At 34.5% G+C, this 20707-nt stretch overlaps 1 protein-coding gene across 1 annotated transcript in view; it reads left to right on the top strand.

The window, feature by feature from the left end:
• Positions 1–20707, top strand: part of LOC129987936 (caskin-2-like) — a 357174-nt gene that overhangs the window by 131901 nt on the left and 204566 nt on the right. The window contains exon 2 of the mRNA XM_056095944.1: positions 4127–4178. Within this exon, the coding sequence (XP_055951919.1) occupies positions 4127–4178 (52 nt within the window). The remainder of the gene's footprint in view (positions 1–4126; positions 4179–20707) is intronic.

Raw genomic sequence — 20707 nt, 5'->3', positions numbered from 1 at the left:
TCTGTCTGTTTTTGCGATTTTCACAGAATAAACGTCTCCTGCGACCCTATGTTTTATGAAAAATTTTCATCTCCTTAATGCCTACTATCACTTCTCTAAATTTACCTTTCGAATTTGGCAACACCCTCTGTAAACATTGGTGCCGATGTTGCAGCGATGTTTCCCGGCAAACATTTTAGTTTTTCTTGAATATCTTAAAACCTCCTCAGTTTTCACACTACAGACTTATATAAAATTATTAAAGAGTATAAAATTCCTTATATTTGCAAGCTCCTATTTTTCTTAAACTTTTAATATATTTGCAGATAAGGGTTCTAAACTGCCTTTTCGTTTTCAATAATTTACGACCCCCTGGTTCATCAAATCAGCATGTTACTTACATGAAAAATAACCTTTAAGAATGTGCTTTCACTTTAAAATATTCATAGCTGAAACACCTTTTCTTATTTTTTATTAATTTTTACAATTTCCAAAAGTTCGCCGACTCCTTATATTTTTGCAATTATTACCCCCTAAACGTCGTTTGAGACCCCATGTTGTATGGGGATTCTTCATCCTCTTGATACCTCCTATCACACTTCTGAATTTATCGGTCGAATTCAGCAACACCCTGTATATATATATATATATATATATATATATATATATATATATATATATATATATATATATAATATATATAATCAATCTTGAATTTGCTGAAAGGGTTCGAGATGTCCCGCAAAATCCATTTGTTGCGTACTGCTGGCTTTGTAAAAAAATAATGAGCCTAAGTAATGTTGGAGTAGGCACATACTAGTCATGCCAAGAAATGGAAACAAAATTGCTTGTCAGTTCAAAAAAGTGATAATTTATATTATACTTTGTATCGAAAGGAGTGAAGAAGAAGGTGGTATGACAAGTTCGAAAACGTCAGATTGAATGCCCGAAAATAAACCGATTTCGAACTTTTTAGTTCAAAAATGATCATTTAAATCTGAATTTTTACGGGCATTAAAATTTGTTGCTTCACATTCGTCCTTTAATGCATTCAATGATATATCGAAAATATTTTCACATATGTTCATATGAAAGTGAAATAGCTAAAAAATGTAATTTAGGCCGTAGAAAAATAGCTTACCTTATTCGGTAAGGATTAGCCACATGAAACTGATGGCTGAAAAATCTGCAGAAATTCATGCCCTAACACGTGAATTGGCAGAAATGAATTAATTTTAAAAAAGCAATTTTACTTTGTAATGTTTTTTTAATGTTTTTTTTTTTTTTTTTAATTTTAAGTGATTGGAATCACGATAACAAAAATGTTTTGTGTGTTTATTTTACAAGAGTCCTTAATTTTGTGAGACTTAAAATTAAAGAGCATAAGAGATAATATATCCCTCCTCCCTTTAATATATAGATTTTGTCTTTGCTAAATTCTAAATAATAAATAAAGAGATTTTTTTTGTATGTAAATATTTTTTAAAAATATAATATATTATTTCGATTAATGTTAAGTTGTTGCTTCCTTTCCTTGCTTTTTCCACTCCTTAAAACCATATTCCATTATAACCAGCAGATGAGTGTTTTTTTGTATTTCCTCTTATCTTGAATATACATACAGTGAAAAAAAATTCCCCCACGTTTGAGTGGGGAAATTTTACAGTACAGTCCTGGCAGTATATGCCTCCCACTATGATTTTGTCTCGATTAAACTGTACAAGAAAGAAATTATTTTTAGAAAAGGGAAGAAGAAGAATTCGGAAAGAAGGGAAGTAGAAATAAAGAAATATTAAGTGTTCAGAATTTTATGCAATATTGTAAAATTATTTATAAATGCAAATTTTTTTGATAAAATTTTCGTAGTATTCATGCAAATTTGATAAGGACCATTGAAAACTCACTTTAATCATTTTACTGCTAGCATATGGAATTCAAACACATGTATCTGTTTTCGCATTCGAATGCATATTTATCTGTAAATTAGTTTAAAAAAATAGCCATCTGAAATTATTCTATAGTATTTTGTCGTAAAAATAAAGAAACTGAATGTTGCGAACGGTATCTCTTGAAGCGATAACTGTGAAATCACGCCAAGGACGTCACCTTTAAACCGGTGTGCCGTGTCTACCTGTTCCGTGACACGTACGGAGAGTCTGGAGGAAAGTGAAAAAGAAAGTGGCGTAGAATAATTTGATCTGTTTGTTTGAATCAGATCCGTTGTCTGAAGCAGTTTGCTGGACAATAACTGCTCTTTCATTCAGCTAGAGACCGGGGAGAGGTGTGTGAGATCTAATTACAATAGCGAGTTGTCTTTTCAAAATAGCATGATTTAATCCATTTCACTAGCGATCAAACTTTTAATTTGATTTCGTAGATAAAATTGCAACCAATAAATTTTTAATATTTCTGATGATTGATAAATTGGTAACGTGTCATTTGAGTGTGTCGGAATATTTCCTCATTGCCGTCTTTGATAGATGATTTTTTTTTTAATTTACCGTTTTTCTAGTTGATGCTGTCAATGCAGTTCTTTATTTTGCTTTGCAGTTTGCACATGCAAACTTTCTTGTTTTTTTACAATTTGTATCGGATGGGAAAAATGAAAAGTATTCATTTCATGTTTTTATCAAAACACAAAATGAAGCGGATTCAAAATAGCTTTGTCAACTATGTGAAAAATTATATCCCGAATTTCTGGGTTTACCTGGGGTGCCTTTTTGTCGTGGGGAGCAGAAAAATACATCTTCCACTCACTTTCCGTCTTTTGCGATGTTTCACATCGGGTCTTCCCCCGTTGCTTTGGGAGAAGCAATACGCTCTTTGAAATAGTCGTCTCTGAACGAGAAATCTGTTCCTGCAATTCATCACGATTTGATAAACGCGTGGAAAAAATTTTGCCGGTATGTTTTCGATTCATATGTTGGGTGGTTCACACAACTAAAACGGCACGTCGATGGACATTCGTAAAATGACCTCATCATCCTTGAGAAACTTCACTTTAATTCTTGGTATTTGTGCGAGTATCTCATATGGAATGAGTGAATAATGGCGAAATGTCCTCTCGTATTCCAACCAATAATTTTATTTCCACAGACAAATAAAAAAAAATAGTTACTTGTGTTTTTTGACGTGCACACATCAGCAGAATTGCTTTTTAATATCCCAAATGAGAAAACGCCAATGCGAAGTAATGTGATTATGAATTTATTGAAATGAATGAATGAAAACAAAACAAATTGCATTTTTACCTTTTAAATTGTAGTCAGTAAGAACAATGCATAAAAACGGGATCTAACAATTTAAAAGAATTTGATAGACGACCGATTACGCACTTTATTACACAACAACAATTCTACATTTAGCCAGTACTTAAATTTACAGCTTAACATCTTTAATTCTCGAGGTCGGTAGGTTACCATGCTCACAGTCATCGTATCTTTGGATTGGCGAGGAAATTGGCGCTTAACTTTTTGCTTTAGATGGGGGGGGGGTAGCATTCTATTTCACGCTTGGAGAGAACATTTTTTCTTCTCAATGTCTCTGCTTCTGTTCCTTTTCTATAATAGACAGGGAAGAAAAAGAATGATGCCTCCTTTTAATTTTTTTATTTTTTCATCCCCAAGATAAAAAGTAAAAAATATGATATAATTTTTTATAGAATTTAACTATTAATATTCAGAATAAGTTATTCTATCTGTACCAACCAAGAAACTTTTCGATAATGCATTCATTTCTATTAAACTTCCTTCCTCCTCTCAACTCAACTACCCCACCCCCACCGCTTCGCCAAACGATCCCACTTAAACTATATTCCAAGTAGCGAATTACATTAACGAAGTCAAGGAATTGAATTAGCGCCGGAATATCAACGAACCATATCGCATTTGCATATCGAATACTTCCGCGTGAACGGGAGGGAGAGTGTGGGGGGGGGGGTATGATAGAGATAGGAAGAATAAAAAAATGAAATCGAATTGAAATCAAATAATAATGTAGGTGCAATGCATTCAGCATTGGTTAATCGTCATTTCTAAGATTCTTCTTCACCTCGATTTTTATTGATTTTTCATACCGTTTCGTTTTATTACTTTCCTGGAAAATGTACATTTATTTCTGACTCATTGACTTTTTCCATTTTTTGCAGAACTGTTGGGATCGACGCGGCGACTGAATGTGAACGCTCAAGACTGCGATGGGTGAGTACTGCCATATTCATGATCTAATTTTTCGTTTTATTGTCTCTTCATTGTTATGAATATCGCTTGTCGGATAATACCTCACGTTGCTTTCCCTGCTCTGTTGTTGTTATTATTTATTTCTTCGTAGCGCGGTGAAGAATGATACGGTTATCAAAAGTTCACCCAATTGTTATTAATTATGTGAGGGGGGGGTGCCAGTATGTTTTCCCGGAATATGACAAAAATGAGTTGGCATTCCTTTTGTGGTGGATATGCACTGATTGAATTGAATATCCCTCATAAGACCAATGCATATTTGTTCATTTTTATTTCTCCATGACTTGCATTCGCTGCTTTTGCGTAGTTATTCATTGATATTATCTGATGTAATCAGAGAGTGCGAAAGGTTACGAGCGCTGTGTGACTCGCCAGCTTGTATCAGCATAGAGATAAGTGATATGTGTGTTGTATCAAAACAAATCTCACTCACGGATGTAAAAAAAGTTATTATAATGCTGGGTTTACACTCTGCCAATTATAAGACGGCCAGTAGGCAGCGCATGCGTAGAAAAGGACTCATTTATGTTTGCCAAAATTTCTTAAGATAGATTCAGGGATTACATACTTGGCTATAAATTGCCATTTTGCTTTTCTGGATTTTTCTTTTTCCACTGCGTATCGTATTAAAATGATAGATATTTGTTCAAAGAAACATGGTAAAATGAAAAAAAAAAAAAGGTTAACATACCTAAATTTGGAAAACTAATGGCAAATGAAATAGGGGAAAAAACTCGTATTAGAAAGAGCAAAGAGCAAAAAATGTCGGAATTAATCTACGATAAGTGATCAATTTTTTCACGCCAAAAAAACCCCGCCAAATTCTACAAACGCATGCACAGCGAGAAAAAGATACAATATAGTGGTCCCTTCTGGGCAGGTACTTGCCATCGGCCGAACAGCATTTTCCAGCCTTCCTTCGCGTGCACTGCCTACTGGCCTTATTACTGACCGAGTGTAAACCCGGCGTAACACTTATTAATTTCTTTGTTTATGAGGAGGCAGGCATTGGAAATTTTTGCCATTTTTTGGTAATGGATGCAAAAAATTATGTGTAAAAATAAATGAGTGGCTCTTGGGAAGGTCAGTGACGTTACGTGGTTTTCGTTGACCAGCTCTATTAAGAAATAGAGTAGAGGGCAGGAAGGTGTGTGGGAGCTTCGCGATTCACGGTATTTATAAAAATGACAACGTGAGACATTTTAAAGATTTTGTTATTAATATTCATTTTCAAAGTATCATGAATAGATGGAAGTTTGCGTCACTGACACGCTCAAATCGCAATAAAGTTCTCGTTGGTCTGAAAACTTGCGACTAAATAGCATTGGGGAAAGACACTCTTATATTCTTCTTAGGCTAGTTTATCGCTAAAATGGCACTTGTTTCACGAACGTCATCTGCATCAAACAAACATAAGTTACGTTAAAGCAAAGCGTTTTTACCTAAACTGAACATGCTGCCATAAAAGGTTGCTATCTTATTCGTCACTGTAGGCTTCGTGTTATTACTTAAAAACTCTTGATGAGAGAAATAACATACTATATAGGATTCATAAATAATGTTTTATTGTACTGAAATTTTTTTGAATGGTATGGAAGTAGAATGGTACTCGCGTATGGAAACAAAATAAACAGTAACTAGAAAAGTTTAATATGAAATATAAATAGTGACCTATTTGTGCTTATCTTGAAATTGTGGTAGCCATTTTTTTATTTGTTTTGGGATAATTTTCTTTATTATTTTCTAATTTAATAAAAGCTTTTTCTTCCTTTGTTCTGTTTCTATTTTTACATCGAAATGAGTGATGCTGAGTGATAGATACTACATTTCGTTCTTCACTTCCATATAAATATGTGAAATATTCTTATCAGATCACAGTACAATTGATTTCCCAATTTCTTTGTGGCATCCAGTTGAGTGTTTTTCCGTCTCTTGGGGAATGGTTTTCTCCTATCAGTGGAAGATGTTTTACTCTTCAGTGGAGACTAATTTGCATGCGAATTTTATTAATTGAAGGAAAGATTGATCAATTGAAGGAGCTGTTTGGAAGAAAATGTGTAATCAAGAATTTTCAAATATACCTCTACAAATTAGTAATATTAAAGATTTTTTTTAGTTATATTAGTGTCCCACTTTTAAAGTAACACTAGGGCTATTTTGGTATGGTCCTCGTCATTTTGACCCGCAGTCAGATGACGAAGACGACACCTAGAGCTGGCAACTCGCTCACTAAGCTTCAACACTTCACCAGCGGGAGGACGTTCGGACGGATTTAACGTACATCAGACCCGTTTACACGACGGTTCTTTGGTGGAATCGAGTCTTGAACTTGAAATCCACCGGTTCCGAAGCTGAGATCTTACCACCAGGCTACCACAGCCTAGTAATATTAAAGATAAAAGTCTTGCATGAAACATAAATATATAAATGTCGATGACTACCTAAATTTTAATATATACAACTTATGACTAAACGACTTCTTTATTTCTTATCTAGCCGCTAGTAAGTTGGTCTAATATTTTTACCATTTGTCAGCCGAACCGGAATTTTCTATCAAAGTTGCATTTATCGTATTTTTTCCTGTGGATTGAGCACACTTGCATTTGTGCTGCCAAGATCGGCACCTTCTTCGATACTTGGAGGGCAGTGGTATCCTGGTGGTAAGATCTCGGCTTAGAAACCGGATTCAGGTTCGAGACCTGACTCCACCGAAGAACCATCGTGTAAGCGAGTCTCGTGCACGTTAAATCCGTCGGGACCAAACGTCCTCTCGCCGGTATGGTGTGGAAGTCTGGTGAGGGAAGAACCAGCTTAGGTGTCATGCTCGTCATCTGACCGCGGTTAAAAATGACGAGGCCCGTTCCAAAATAGCTCTAGTATTGCTTTAAAAAACGGGACGTTACTATAACTAAATTAAACTTCTCTGATACTTGAGAAACTTTGAACACTTTCTGACGTTCTTCTGGGCCTTTTTATGAAAGAGAACGGAAAGATTTATTCTAATTTCTGTCGTGTTTTTATTTCAAAATGTTGCATTTGTATCTTAGTCTAGAATGGATAATATTCAATAAGAGGAACGGAAATTAAGGAATTTCGTTATTTCGAAATCGCTTAAGTCGTGGTATTATAGAATGCAAATCAAGCAAATAGATTCACTATAACGGAGGGGGGGGGGCTGCAGTTGAAACGAATGAGGAAACAATTAACTGTGCACTATCGTCAGTTTCTTCTCTTGTAGACTTCATCACCCGTACATTTTTCCGGCATCGTAAGCAATCCCAAACGACCTTCCTCGTGTTTCCCAACTGATTATCTGGCAGCCGTTGCCCTTTCTTTCTCCTTGCGGTGGTGATGAAAGAAGCTCTTCAACGCGCTTCCAATCATTGTTCGAATCGTAAGAGAATGTCTCGCGCTCGCTATTACGTCAGCGACCGACACCATACTGTCTGCTACGACGCAGGCCTCCAAGGTCCCGGCCTTTTTCTTACTGATTTCCGGACGCACAATAAGAAAGCTTTCTTCCACAATTCCATACACCATTAATATGTAGTTGTGTCGAAAAGATCTTATCGCCATTGAGCCTATTTTAAGCAGCTCGTATCGGTTGCTTTTGATCGGCAGCTGCATTGTGCTCGAGATCCCCCCCCCCCAACTTCCTGAACAAATTATTACGATTGATCAAAGTTCTGAAAAGAAATGGAAGTCTGTTCCAAGCTGCGTGCGTCACCCGAATGTTGACGTTCTTTCATAATTTAAAATTGATTACGTCTCTTTTGCGTAATATTTTTTGTTTGTTTAGATTAAGATATAGTACTCTCTAAATCCAAATATTTGAAGCGTACCGAAAGTTAAAAAATTTGTCCCATGCAATGTTTTGCACTATGTGTGTAAATATTATTTTTGAAACAAACATTTCCAAGGTATCGCATGTCTAACTTCCGATTTGAAATGACTTCGTTCTTTTTTAATTTTTGCTGTGGATTCTTTAATTAAACTTTACCGACATGCCTAATACGTGTCATGCATGCATGAACAAACTCCATGGAGGTTCATTAATGCTTTTATTATTGTAATCCACAAATATTTATCATTTGGAATTTTATTCACTTGCTCATCTCCAGACCACGATGAAATAGTGGGAAAGAAGCATTTACTTCAATTATGCTCAAACGAAGGTACAGAGAAAAGCCCGGAAGAATTCGATGTGCCATTGAATAGCCGTAAGGTCGTTTTTATTAAGGAACCTACCAAAATGATCCGTGCAAACAAATTGTGGCTTGCCGGGTATTATTTGCGCTTTTCAAAAAGAAATATTTCTGTTCCATAATTCAAAACGTTGTGAAATACGTAATAATAAAATTTCTGTGTAAAATAAGCTACATTATTTATCGAAAATGGACATCCAACATCTAACATTGTTTCTACATGGGAAGAAAACTCCATACGAATACCTGAAAAAAGGTACGTGCTCTTTTCAGATATTTCTAAATTGAAATCGCTGGCCAGAAAAAAAAAAGAAAAAAAAAAGAATTCTCGCGCGCCGAAATCAGTTGCTAAGTCTTGAAGTAAATCTGTAACAATAAGAAAATAAACTAATAAACCAATGTTTACAATTTGCAAGAGCTTTAAAAAAAACATAATGTTCTCTTTTTTGTCAAGGAATGGGGCTCAACATACAACAGTTTGTAAAATCCTGTATAAAAATTATTGAACAGGAGATAATATAAGTTCATTCTGATTATTGATGAAGTACGATTTTATTTGGATGACTGAAACAAAAATAGATGTATTTAATATCGAAAACGAAGAGAAAAATGTACAAACCTGGTTGTGTAAAAATTTCAGTGAGGGATTTATATTTGTCACAAAGTTTTCCTATAATGAGAAATTAAAAATAAAAGGAAAAGAAATTTTAAAATCAAATCTCAATATGCTATCAAGAGAAGGTTTTGCATTCGATAATTATGGGGGAAATTTTCATTTCTTTATCACAAGGACTATCAGAGAGTGAGATTTCATTAAAATAAAGTTGGCTAAATGAACGAAATGCATGATTTGAAAATCTATTTGAGGGTAAATCCCCCCCCCTTCTCTAAATGGGTTCAAGAATAATATTTCCAGAAATAAAATTTAAAAAAAATCGCTTTCATTTCTGACGAAAGAAGGAGTTTGTAGTTGACGACGGATGATATTAACGAGTTGTTAAGCAAGAAAAGTACTTGAAGAATACATAACTCTCAGAAAAACTATTCGTGCAATTCTAGGTCCTCACAAATGACTAAACTACTTCGCTGTGGCGTAGCAATCGGAGGAGGAGGAGGGGGGGGTCTCCTTCCCATTCCGCATGAAATTTACAGTGCTTCAATAGTTTGTCATGCAATGTTAATAATTCATAATGTTTTAACCACTTTCCAAAAAATTTCACACGGCATGGATTGCAATCCGCAGCCTTCTTAATCAGTGTTCCTTGCCGAAATTTGTATCTCCAGATGCAATGGCGATTTCCGAGCCGAGTGGCGTTGGGTTGATGAGACAGCAAGGGATTACGTCAGGATCGGCGACCCTGGGGGTTAATCATCATTAACGAGCTCTCTTTTCCTTCTTTCCTGCCATTTACTTCACCTCCTCGCTCTTTTTTTTAATCATGGACCTTCCTCCGTAGATTCAATTAAGCGCGCGCCTTGTTGAGCAGCGGATTCCCACTGCTGGCAATTAGGACTGAGCATCGTTATGCGAGTCGGCCCTGCGTGATCCCGGGCGCATTTCGCACCAGGATGTGAGTGTTGTGAAATTTGAATTGCATCTGCATTGTTTGCTTTGGTTCATTGTAGACTTTCCGGCAACTTAAGACAGTATCGAATGGTTTCCGTACCTAGTAATCTGTTTTCTGCATTCTCAGTGAAAAGTCGAATAAATGGAGGTATCTTTGTCTTGAAGATTTCCAATTCCATTTCCCGTATGGCTGCTTAAAGATGTCGATCATTTCATATTCGAATAATCCAAAATATCCTTTAGAATATCTTGTAATGTTTCAGTGATTATTTTATGCACAGAATACATCATAATGGAAAAAAAAAGACGGAAATATATCTAAAGGAAGGGATGTTCATTATTAAAAATTTTGTATTTTTATCAAAATATACTCTGCGCATGACTATGATTTAAATTTACAAGAGCGTTCATTTAAATCACCGCTTCGAAATAGGATGTAAAAGATTATAGCTGATCGTTCTTATATCTAATTAATATTGTCAAACACTTTTTTTAAATTGCATCCTTTCAGGGACGGTAGTCTTTCTTGAAACTTCTAGACGGTATCTTATTAAGCATGCGATGGTTTCATGATGGTCAATGAAAATACATTTTCTAATATTTAATAAAGACAGATGACACCTCTAAATCATGTTTTTTTCATAATTTTCTGCACGAATGAATCCATTTTCATTTATTGCAAATGACCTGAATGCACCTGTAAAAGGATTTAATGATATTGTATCTTTAAAGCATGGATCTTCTGCCATGTTTCACTGAATAAAGAATTAAAATAATTAAAAAAGTAATTCAATACTTAAAATAATAATTCAGTTAATTCACTTAAGTATCATCTATTAATAAATAATAATAATTAATTCAATAATTAAAATAATTAAATCCATTTACGTTAGTTTAAATGTGTTGTGTACACGATAGCATGTGACCTTGTTTATCTCGCGTGCAAACTTATATGTTTTGTGTGCTATTTTTGGAATCATCTTTGGGACACATATATCATGTTAAATAATTCTTTAATGCTATTTTTGAAGATAAATGGTGCCTTTTTATAATGCCGAATTAAGAACAGAAGCAGAAATTTAACAGTTTATTCAGTAATGAGGCCTACTGTATTTTCACTTCTCATTAACAATGAAACTGAGATGCTATCTATATAGGTAGGCAAGCCTATCCCATTTTTAGCTTTTCCCACACTGATGGGTGCTATCATTACGACTCCGTGTCTCATAGCTCTTCCGTCTACGCCCCCCTGTCAATGCAGAACCGCGAACTAGGGTACGAAGATCACGTTTTAGCTTTGAACAAGGTTAGCCAGGAAAAACAAGCACCTGAAAAGATTCAAAAACATTTCATAAGGAAAAGAGAAGCTTTGTTCCTAGATCTGTCGTTGTGTGCCTCTCATCAAAGAGCCCCCTTTTCTATATTGAGGTGCCTAAATTTAAAATCGACCCATTGAATGGTTACATCTTTTCAGGTACAAAATGACGTTGTTTATTGGAAGGAGTCGTGTATTGTTGGAAAAAATAACTAAATAAACAAATGTGGGAGATACTTTGATGCTGATGCACGACGGCTTCCTTTGCATTGTATCTGCAGTTGTGAACCTCTCGTTGAATGCAGTCTCGAGAAGTGTGACAAGAAAAGCAAGATTTAGTTTCGGAATTCATGGCTCTAAAGTTATCATAGTGACAGCACTGCATAAAATACATCCGACTGACTGTAACAAAGTGGGTTTGATCTATTGTATATCGAAAGAAATATACTCATTATAATAATGCTTTCCTTTCTGACTTGAAGGTCATGAACCTGAAAAAAATATTTTTTGATTAATAAATAATATTGCCTGATTTTTTTTCTCTCTTCCACATCTCTCTCTTTGAGAATAAATGCTAGAATTTTTTAAATTTCTCGTTTAGTTAGATAAATGTTAGATTTTTAAAAGACTTTTAACTGATTCCTGTTTTTGAAATGTTCATATGGATGCAACTTGTCCATTCAGCATTTGAGATGTTACGGATTCCTCTTACTCACTCCTTTCTCGTATAGAAAAAGTATCGTAACCATCGGAAAATGTTGGCAAATCTCCTCGTTTTAGACCTTCTTTAGTTCGAAAGACATATTTGGAGCATTCTGCCAGTCTGTTCGTCAAAGATAACTCAAAAATGCTTTGAGCTAGACGACTGAAATGTGGTATGTGACCTTTTCGCAAAATTCATAGATTTCTATTCTTTTCAGAGAAAATCTGAAAAGAATAGAAATAGTTTGTTCGAATATAAGTTATCGTATTAACTGCAAAACGAAGATAGATAAAATGTGTTTATAAAATTCGATGTATGTAACGAATTTGTATTCATGTATTTATGTGTATAGCGTACACGCCTTTCCATTTTTGAGCCAAATCCAGAAAGAGATGGACCGTCTGTCGGTCTGTACTTCCAGAAGTATGTGAATGCGATCATCCAAACACACAGAGATTTAAATGTATCAAATGTGGCATTTGATTCTATGACTACAATTGCAGTTCTGTGTCAAATTTAGGTTTCGATCAGGGAAGGAAAAGGAAAAAAAAAAAAGCGCCTGAAGCGCGCGTCTTTAAGAAAGTTTTTGGGCCGTTATATAAAACTATGAAACAGCTGATTGGTTTGATTTTACCTTGTAAGTTAAAAAAATGCAATAATGCTATGTATTTACGCCTTGTACGCGATTTCTTTCTTGACTTTAAGAAGAAATAAATGATTGGTTTGGACACACCAGCTTATTGGTATGAATTTTTGCTTAAAATATACATTCAATTTATTACGAAAATGTTTATTAGTTTTGTTTATTTTTTTATTGCTTCTAAAAAATCCGTTTTTTAAATAAATTCCTAAATTTAACAAAAGGAGAGAAAAATGGATAAGAAGAATCTGAAGAATTCATTAATAATAATAACAATAATTTGATAGATACGAATTTCAAAAGTTCTTACTGAAATTTTTATAAAATAATTTAGTACCAGATAATTTTCTGAATTATTAAGCTTTTTTTATAAGTAAGATTCTGTCATCTCATTCGGAGTCGCTCACTACTGTTCTGTTTTTGAAGCTCTGTATTGGCAGAGCCTTTCATTCTTTACTCTCAGAAAAGTAATAAGATGCTTCATAATACTCATGTGAAAGTAAGGATTTGCTTAGGAAGTTGGAGAATCGCAGTTAGAATTCTCATATGATGAGTTCATTTATATCATACTTCTGTCATTGGAAATTTCTTTACCCATTGAGCATCCAATTATTCAAAATCTCTACATGCCGAGGTTCTTCCATGTTTCGTATTTTATTTCAGGAATTGAGGATTTTCATTAGAAAAATAATAATGAAGATAATGTATATCAAATAAAAATTTTCGTATTAAAAATGAAGTATACCTATTGCAGGAAAAAAGTACCATTGAACTAAGTTTAGAAGTAATAAAAATGGAATAAGAGTGACAAAAAACTGCTCAACTCCTATAAAAAATTTATGGGGGAAAAAAAAAAAAAGAGGATCGTTAGCAAACAAGTAATGAACACTTACAGGGGAGTCATTTGCTAATCTGTCCTCTGAATACCTTTCTTAAATTGGAGTGACTATTTTCTTTAGATTAAATTCAGTTTATAGTTCTAATTTTAAACATTGTCCTTAAAATGAAAAAAAAATAATAATAATGGAAAACAGGGAGAAAATAAATAAAGTTTGGAAATTCCTGACCCCACGGAATTCGAATGCAATATAAACAATTTTGAAAATTTCGAATATGGGTATTTAAAACCTTTGCAAGTGTTGAAATGCATTGAAAACGTGGCTTAAGTGGCTTAAGTACATGTATTTTAGCATTTTTAAACCGATTCCTTTTAAAGCTTTGATTTGGCACCTGTTGCATTTATTTTTATGCCACTACTTACATGTTAAACATTTTGGCACATTTTTTCCTATCATGAACATGGGATGATAGGAAAATATCATTTTTTTCCTATCATCTAGAACCCAAAATCCCGTTGTTTAAGAACTTCAGTCACATGTTCAAAGATCTATACGATTTCAAAGATAATCATCTAGCTCTTAGGGGAAAGAAATGATGGAGAGGGTGAAATTTCCTTTTTCCTTTAATAGAATATTCGATGACGCAATAATTGCATGAATATAGTGAACACTTTTTATACTAAAACTCTTATCAATTATTTCTTTGACGTGTTAGAGGCCGAAGTGGGCTGGTAGTAAAGTCTCGACTTCGGAATCGGAGGGCTTTAGGTTCGACCCCCGGTTCCACCGAAGAACCGTCATGTAAGCGGGTCTGGCGCAGGTTAAATCCGTCGGAGCCAGACCTCCTCCCGCTGATGTGATGTGAAAATTTGGAGAAGGGGTGCCAGCTCAAATGTCGTTCTCGTCGTCTGACCGCAGTTCAAAATGACGAGGTCCGTCCCAAATAAGTCCTAGTGTTGCTTAAAAATGGGACGTTATAATAACTAAACTAACTTTGAAGTGTCGGTAATCTTAATCGTAAATAGTATTAGCGAAATATGCGTTTAATTTTTTGTTTTTCATTGCTTCCCGGTTGCGCCGAAGTAGACTTGCCTTCCGTATCGCATCCAGTTGCTAGTGCGAAACTGGATTCATGAATAGTATTCCTGCACTTAATCAATAAAAACGAAAATCTTGTTTTTGACAAAATTTTTTAATTAATTTTCTTCAATGTTTCATATTTGAGCTGTCCTTTAAAAAATAACCGTTTACAGCTATATTTAAAGACTAAATGATGAACATTTTACAATGTGCATTACTGTATGCCGAAATTTTTATATATCTTTTTTTATTTTTTTCTTTCTTTCTTTTAGGAATCTCCGAATTTGATGCATTATAATGTACGAATATAATTATTGACTTGTTCGAGTTTCTAAACATTTGAAATGACCATTATATAGGAGGATTTTTTTAAATAGCAATTGTTAATATGGAAACGATCCCATTATTGAGGCTGGAGAATCATATTTGCCGTAGAGTTAAAGACATTTCCGGTGTGTGCTGTCTGAAGTAGATGAATTGATTCAAATGTATTAATGGGAGATAAGGAGGCTTTTATTATTGATTAACCTAAAGTTGGGATGCGAGCATGATAAACGGATATAAATGCGCCATTTTGGCGATCTTTGTAGTTTATCTCTTTCACAGGCGTCCTTAATTTTATGCGGATCCGATGATAAAACTATATGCTAAATCTCATCTGTCTAGTTTTCTGCATTTGCAACTTATCCTATTCGTATGCACTTTGATAGAAATGCAGATTTTACTTTGGCGGATTTCATTCAAAATTTTATTGAAATCTGCATAAACGACGTGCGACGTTTGTGAGTTATTGCGAACCTCATCCCAAAAATGGAGATATCCGGAACTTGGCCCATTTTCGAGATTATAATGAAAAATTAAAAAGTTACTGGAAGGTTTTATGGCTATTTTTCACCGTGCGTTTTTAAGAGCGTTCAATTTTAAAGTTCCTTTCTGAATGTTAATTCCAAGAAACTGTACTCTTCATAAAGATCTCCGTCATTATTTTTGAACGCATTCCTTACTTGAATGGCCCTTGATAACCAAGCGGAGTGTGCTTCTCCGAAATGGCCCGAGACGTCTGGGGTAAGGAATCGCACTAAAGTTCACATTATAATTTCCCTCCTTTATTATCCGAGTTGGAACCTGTTTCTATTTTTAGCTCTTCTCCTTCGCATCTTTTCCGAAATGCGACGCCTCGCGGCTATTAATTAAAGCATCTATATCCTTTTACTAATCTCGGCGTGAGAAAAATTTGCCATTGTTAGATTTTGCTCTGCCTTTTTTAATTGAATGGTCGCTAATGAGTGAGCTTCAATGGATCGGTGCGATACTGCAGGGAAAAAAACGAAAATTTATTAATGGCGTGTTATGGGTGTGTCACTTTTATTAATTACTAATGTCAATGGTTCTGGAAATTTTTTTTTATTGTCCTGATTAATTCTGCGGAAGTTGTGATGTTTGGCCGTCGAGCTAATAGAGATGGCCTGTCTCTTGGAATAAAGAATGCGGGGGACTTACAAGCGCTGAAGGAACTGTGCAGATACTTTTTTTTTTTTTTTTTTTTTTTGCCCGGAGAAGGATTTGTTTTGCTTTAGTTCATGTTTTTGAAGTTCATTTCTTTCGCTTAGCTTGTTATGAAAGAATTTCGAGATAAGGATTCTTAAGCTCTTAATCGCCATGCTTCATTTTAATTAATTATCCAATGAATCATCAAAACGCCAAGTGCATAAGAGACTGTATATATATATCTTTAAATGAAGAAAGTTACCAACTCGTTTCTGATTAAAGTTTGATTTAACGGCAACGAAAAATAAAAACCACTAAATATGGATTTTACATAGATAAAATTTCTAATTCTTAATGTTACTTTCATGTACTATGGAATATTCTCTCTTATTACGGTCTCAGTTTCTACTACAGTTATGTAGACGGTTGCCATACTTATTTTCAAAGTAAAATAAAAAGTTAAAGGTTCTTATAATTTAAACGATTCCTCTTTATCATTAGATTATAGAAAATTCAACTAATCAGAATTGAGAAAAATCTGTGGAAAATGGTTTAAATAAACAAATAATAAATAACAAGAGTAGAAAAGAAATAAAAATTCTTGCTAGGCTTAGTATGTTAAAGCAAACCATGAATGAGAGACATGAATCCGACGAAGAAGGTTGTAGTCTTGTTATTTGGAGATATAAACTTTCTGTGAATAATGTTAGAACCAGCATTATTCAAAAACATGTAAATCAGTATGTATTTTAGCAACAAACAAACTGCTTTCCAATGTAGAAGCTGGCTTTGGAAAGCCTTCATAGTTCTCTCTTAAAAGAAATACGAAATATGTGCCGACTTTTTCATAATATCCTCTAGGAAGGCCACACACTCGAACTAATTCAGACTTTTTCAGATATTCTGAAGTCGTTTGCATCTACAAAAAGTGTCATACTTCCTCTTTATCATGATTTCCAAATTGTGGACATGACAAGGATGGTGACCAAGTGGAATTGCAATCATCAATCACCACAATGAATAGGAATTGTTTTCTAAATTTTTGCAGCTCCTCTGAGGAACTTCTCACATGGCTGTATATGAGCTTACTTTATTATATAGTGAGCTTCAACTCGGATTGTGGGATTATGCTCAATTAATTAGTCATTAATATATCCTTTTCATATTTAAATACATTTCTTCTGTCTGAGAAGAATTTGATTTTCAGTACTGGGAACATTATTTTGTGTTGTCAAATCTGGTATTTAGAACGGATGTTTTTTTAATTTCACGGAATTCTCTTCAAGACCCTGAAGAGCATGGAATGCGTAGGACACCAATCACTATGGTGTCCTACGATGAAGAAACCCGTAGCTCTGAGCAGCGCTGTCACCTTGAGCTGTCATGCACTTTAAAAAGAGATTTTTCCATCTGTAGCTATTTTCTATATACATGTAGTAATTTGTACAAAAGCTTATTTATTTCGTTATACTATTAAATTTATTTATTTCATTTACTATTAAAACTTTTTAAGAGTGGGTTCGTAGTAGCAACAAAACTACTGGACTCGGATAACTTTGTTACGAATGCATTAAGTCGGACGACAGAGTTGGAATTTCGGCATTTCCATTAGAAAGTAGCAGTACCTGTTTAAAATCAATTCGTTAGCGAGGCATGGAACATCAGATGGTTTGAGTGATTTCTACTGTCAGAAACTGATGTTTGATTCTCCGGCGAGAGAACTGCACTTAGTGCTAACTGAACTGTGTACCTGTGGAAATGATGTAGAAAGAGTTCCTGATGTTGACAACTAATTGTTGATATATAATATGGCAAAGACCGCCTGTAAATCCTTGTTGGATATTGTATATTCTACGTTCAATCATTAGCGAACAGAAGAGAATCATAGAACTATCTGTAAAATCGTCGTAGTAGGTTTTAATGATTGAGACTTCACATAGTCGAAAACAGACTTACGAATAAATAGAAATTGCTTCTATTTATGAAATATAGTTTGATAAACTCCTCGGTGTTTGCTGAAACTATTGCAGTAGAAGATTGTTAGTCTAGCAACTGCATTAAATTTTCTGTATAATTTCTAATTCTTAACCAATTATTTTTTATATATTTATCAAGTATTTATATCATTTTATGTATAAATGCTGTGATTTAAATTTTCCTCTAATAATCAGAGTAAACAAATGTGATGAATTTTATTTAAAGAATGAATTGTTTGACCCATCTGCGAAACATAATTTTTGTATACCCTCTGCCTGATTGAATCCATTTCTTTCCAATGACTAGTCCCAATTTATCCAATGACAACACAATTCTACAATGTGTGCAGGAATCGTTAGTAATTGGAACCGGGACAAAGGAATGCGGATCCGCCGGGCACCATGGAACCGAAACATTGGTTCATTAAACCTACATTTTGATAATCAGGTGAAAAAATGTCACTCTCGAGGCGCCATATATACTACATCAATGATGAAGGCTTTTTGCGGAAAAAACGTATTATGCCTCCGGCGCCACTTATTGCCACTGCAGTATATCGCCTATAAGTATTCGAACAAATGTTTAAAATTATTTTAAGTATTGAATGCAATTGATTGCTATTATACATAATAATTTTTTAGGACGGAAGTATAATTTAACACAACCCTTTTTTCAGTCTTTTGTAATGTGACAGTATTTATTAGGTCATTTACGGTACATTTGTTTCTCATGACTTTTTGTGTACTTCTATTGATTATAAAACCATCCATTCGAAATGCCAAATATTGTGTGATATATCATTAAAAGAAGATACGGGGAATATAAAAGCATAAGAATATAGAATCCTGAATTACTTTTGTTTTCTATGATTAAAGAATCTTCGCGGCTGTGTTTGGCTTAAATGATGCGACGATTGAAGCATAAGGCGGGGATAGATATCAATTTTAGGAATTACAATCGAAACTTTTGTCGAACTATTATTATTATTATTTGCTAGTAACGCTCAAAAATACTAATAACATGTCCCCGGACACTACTGATAAATTTCAAATCATCGATGGGTGATATAAAAAAAAATCATGTTATCATACGCCACTTATCCTCTCTACTCTATCTGTTGGACCCATTGTTAAATGAAGCATGAATTTAGAGCAGGGGTGGGCATTAAGTGGATCGCGATCGATCGGTGAACCGCCAAGACATTTTGAGTTGGCCATCTTTACTAAGACTTAAGACGTGCATACTGAAAGAAATCAAATGTTACACTCATGTGTTACCCATTTTGCTAAAGTTGGTATGGAACAAATAAATGAAAATATAAATTATATATTCTTTTTATCACATGAGGAAAACAAAGTTTTCTCTTTCAAAATGACATAATTTTAAGACTACCTTAGTTCAGACTAAGGATAACTTTTGGAATCGAATGGAACAAAGTAAATTTTTTTTGCTGGCCACACTTATGCCACTGAGTGGATTGTAACACCTTGAAAAAATGAGAAGTAGCTCGTACCCTTGAAAAGTATGCCCACTCCTGGTTTAGATGAATGCTTGTGGTGCTCTCCGGTCTTTCTTTTCGAATATTATTCATACTTTGCAGTTCATAACTTTTTTATTGTCTCATATTAACCCTTTAAAAGGCCAATTTTTTCTAGTCATGGCATGTTAAAATATTTTTAGGATAGAAATTGGCATAAGAAAAGGGATTTTTTTTTTCATATATTAGATAAATTTAATTGGATTAATTCATTAATTTGGATGATTAATAATTAAACAATAAATCAAAACACTGCATTGTGTGTGAACAAGGAACTGAAACCTCTAAGTTTCTGTCTTATTGAAAATTGCTTCAGAACTTATCCCAATCTCTATAACTTCACTCGAAGATTGATAAATTTGGTGGGAAGCATACTTCCCATGGCCCTTGAAAGATTTAATAACAATGGTTTTCTATTAACAAAACATCGGTATTTCTTGCTGTGCTCTGATATGCATTCTGCCCCAAAAACTTCCATCAAGTATCGAACCTACTTTGCGTTTTAAGCCCGCCCGACCTCTCTCTGCGTCAGAAGACAAATAGCTTACCTAACTCGCCTCTGTAATTTGTCTTAATATAGACTGAGCTGCCAGTTAGGAAAAAAAAACTGTTCTTGGAAGTTTTTCTTATCTGCGGACGCTTTCAAGAATGGTCGGTGGCGTTCCTGTAAGCACCCGCGGCGTTTTCTTTCTATAGGCCATCCTTTTGTTATGCCAGGAACCCCCTCTAGGAGAAGATACTTTTTTCGTGTTTTATTTGCTCTCTTAAATTTTTAACAAAGGGGACCGTATCCTCATGGAAGCATGGATAAAATGAGGATTTTTTTTTCTTTTCTTTCGTACCCATGGATGTGTCTTCGCAAAAGTCGGTTAGAATTCAAGGCAGAAAGGTTTATGGATTTCCGATAGGTGTTTAATAGATGGCTTGATGAATGGTATTACATAACGAATTTTTATCGCATAAAGAAACTGTCGGGCATCTCGGTTTCTCTTGAATCATTTCAACCGGATCGTTGCAAAAAAGGATAGTGTTAGCTTCCGTGCCGCGCGTGCGTGATTAATACTGCCATTTTTTTAAAGCACTCATTTGGTTTTCGGAATTTTCAATGAAAACAGTGAATGCAATATGCTGGTTTCTGC

This window comes from Argiope bruennichi, chromosome 10, assembly GCF_947563725.1.
Source record: "Argiope bruennichi chromosome 10, qqArgBrue1.1, whole genome shotgun sequence".
NCBI classification, from domain to species: Eukaryota; Metazoa; Arthropoda; class Arachnida; order Araneae; family Araneidae; genus Argiope; species Argiope bruennichi.
This window is presented reverse-complemented; position numbering and strand designations above follow the sequence as displayed.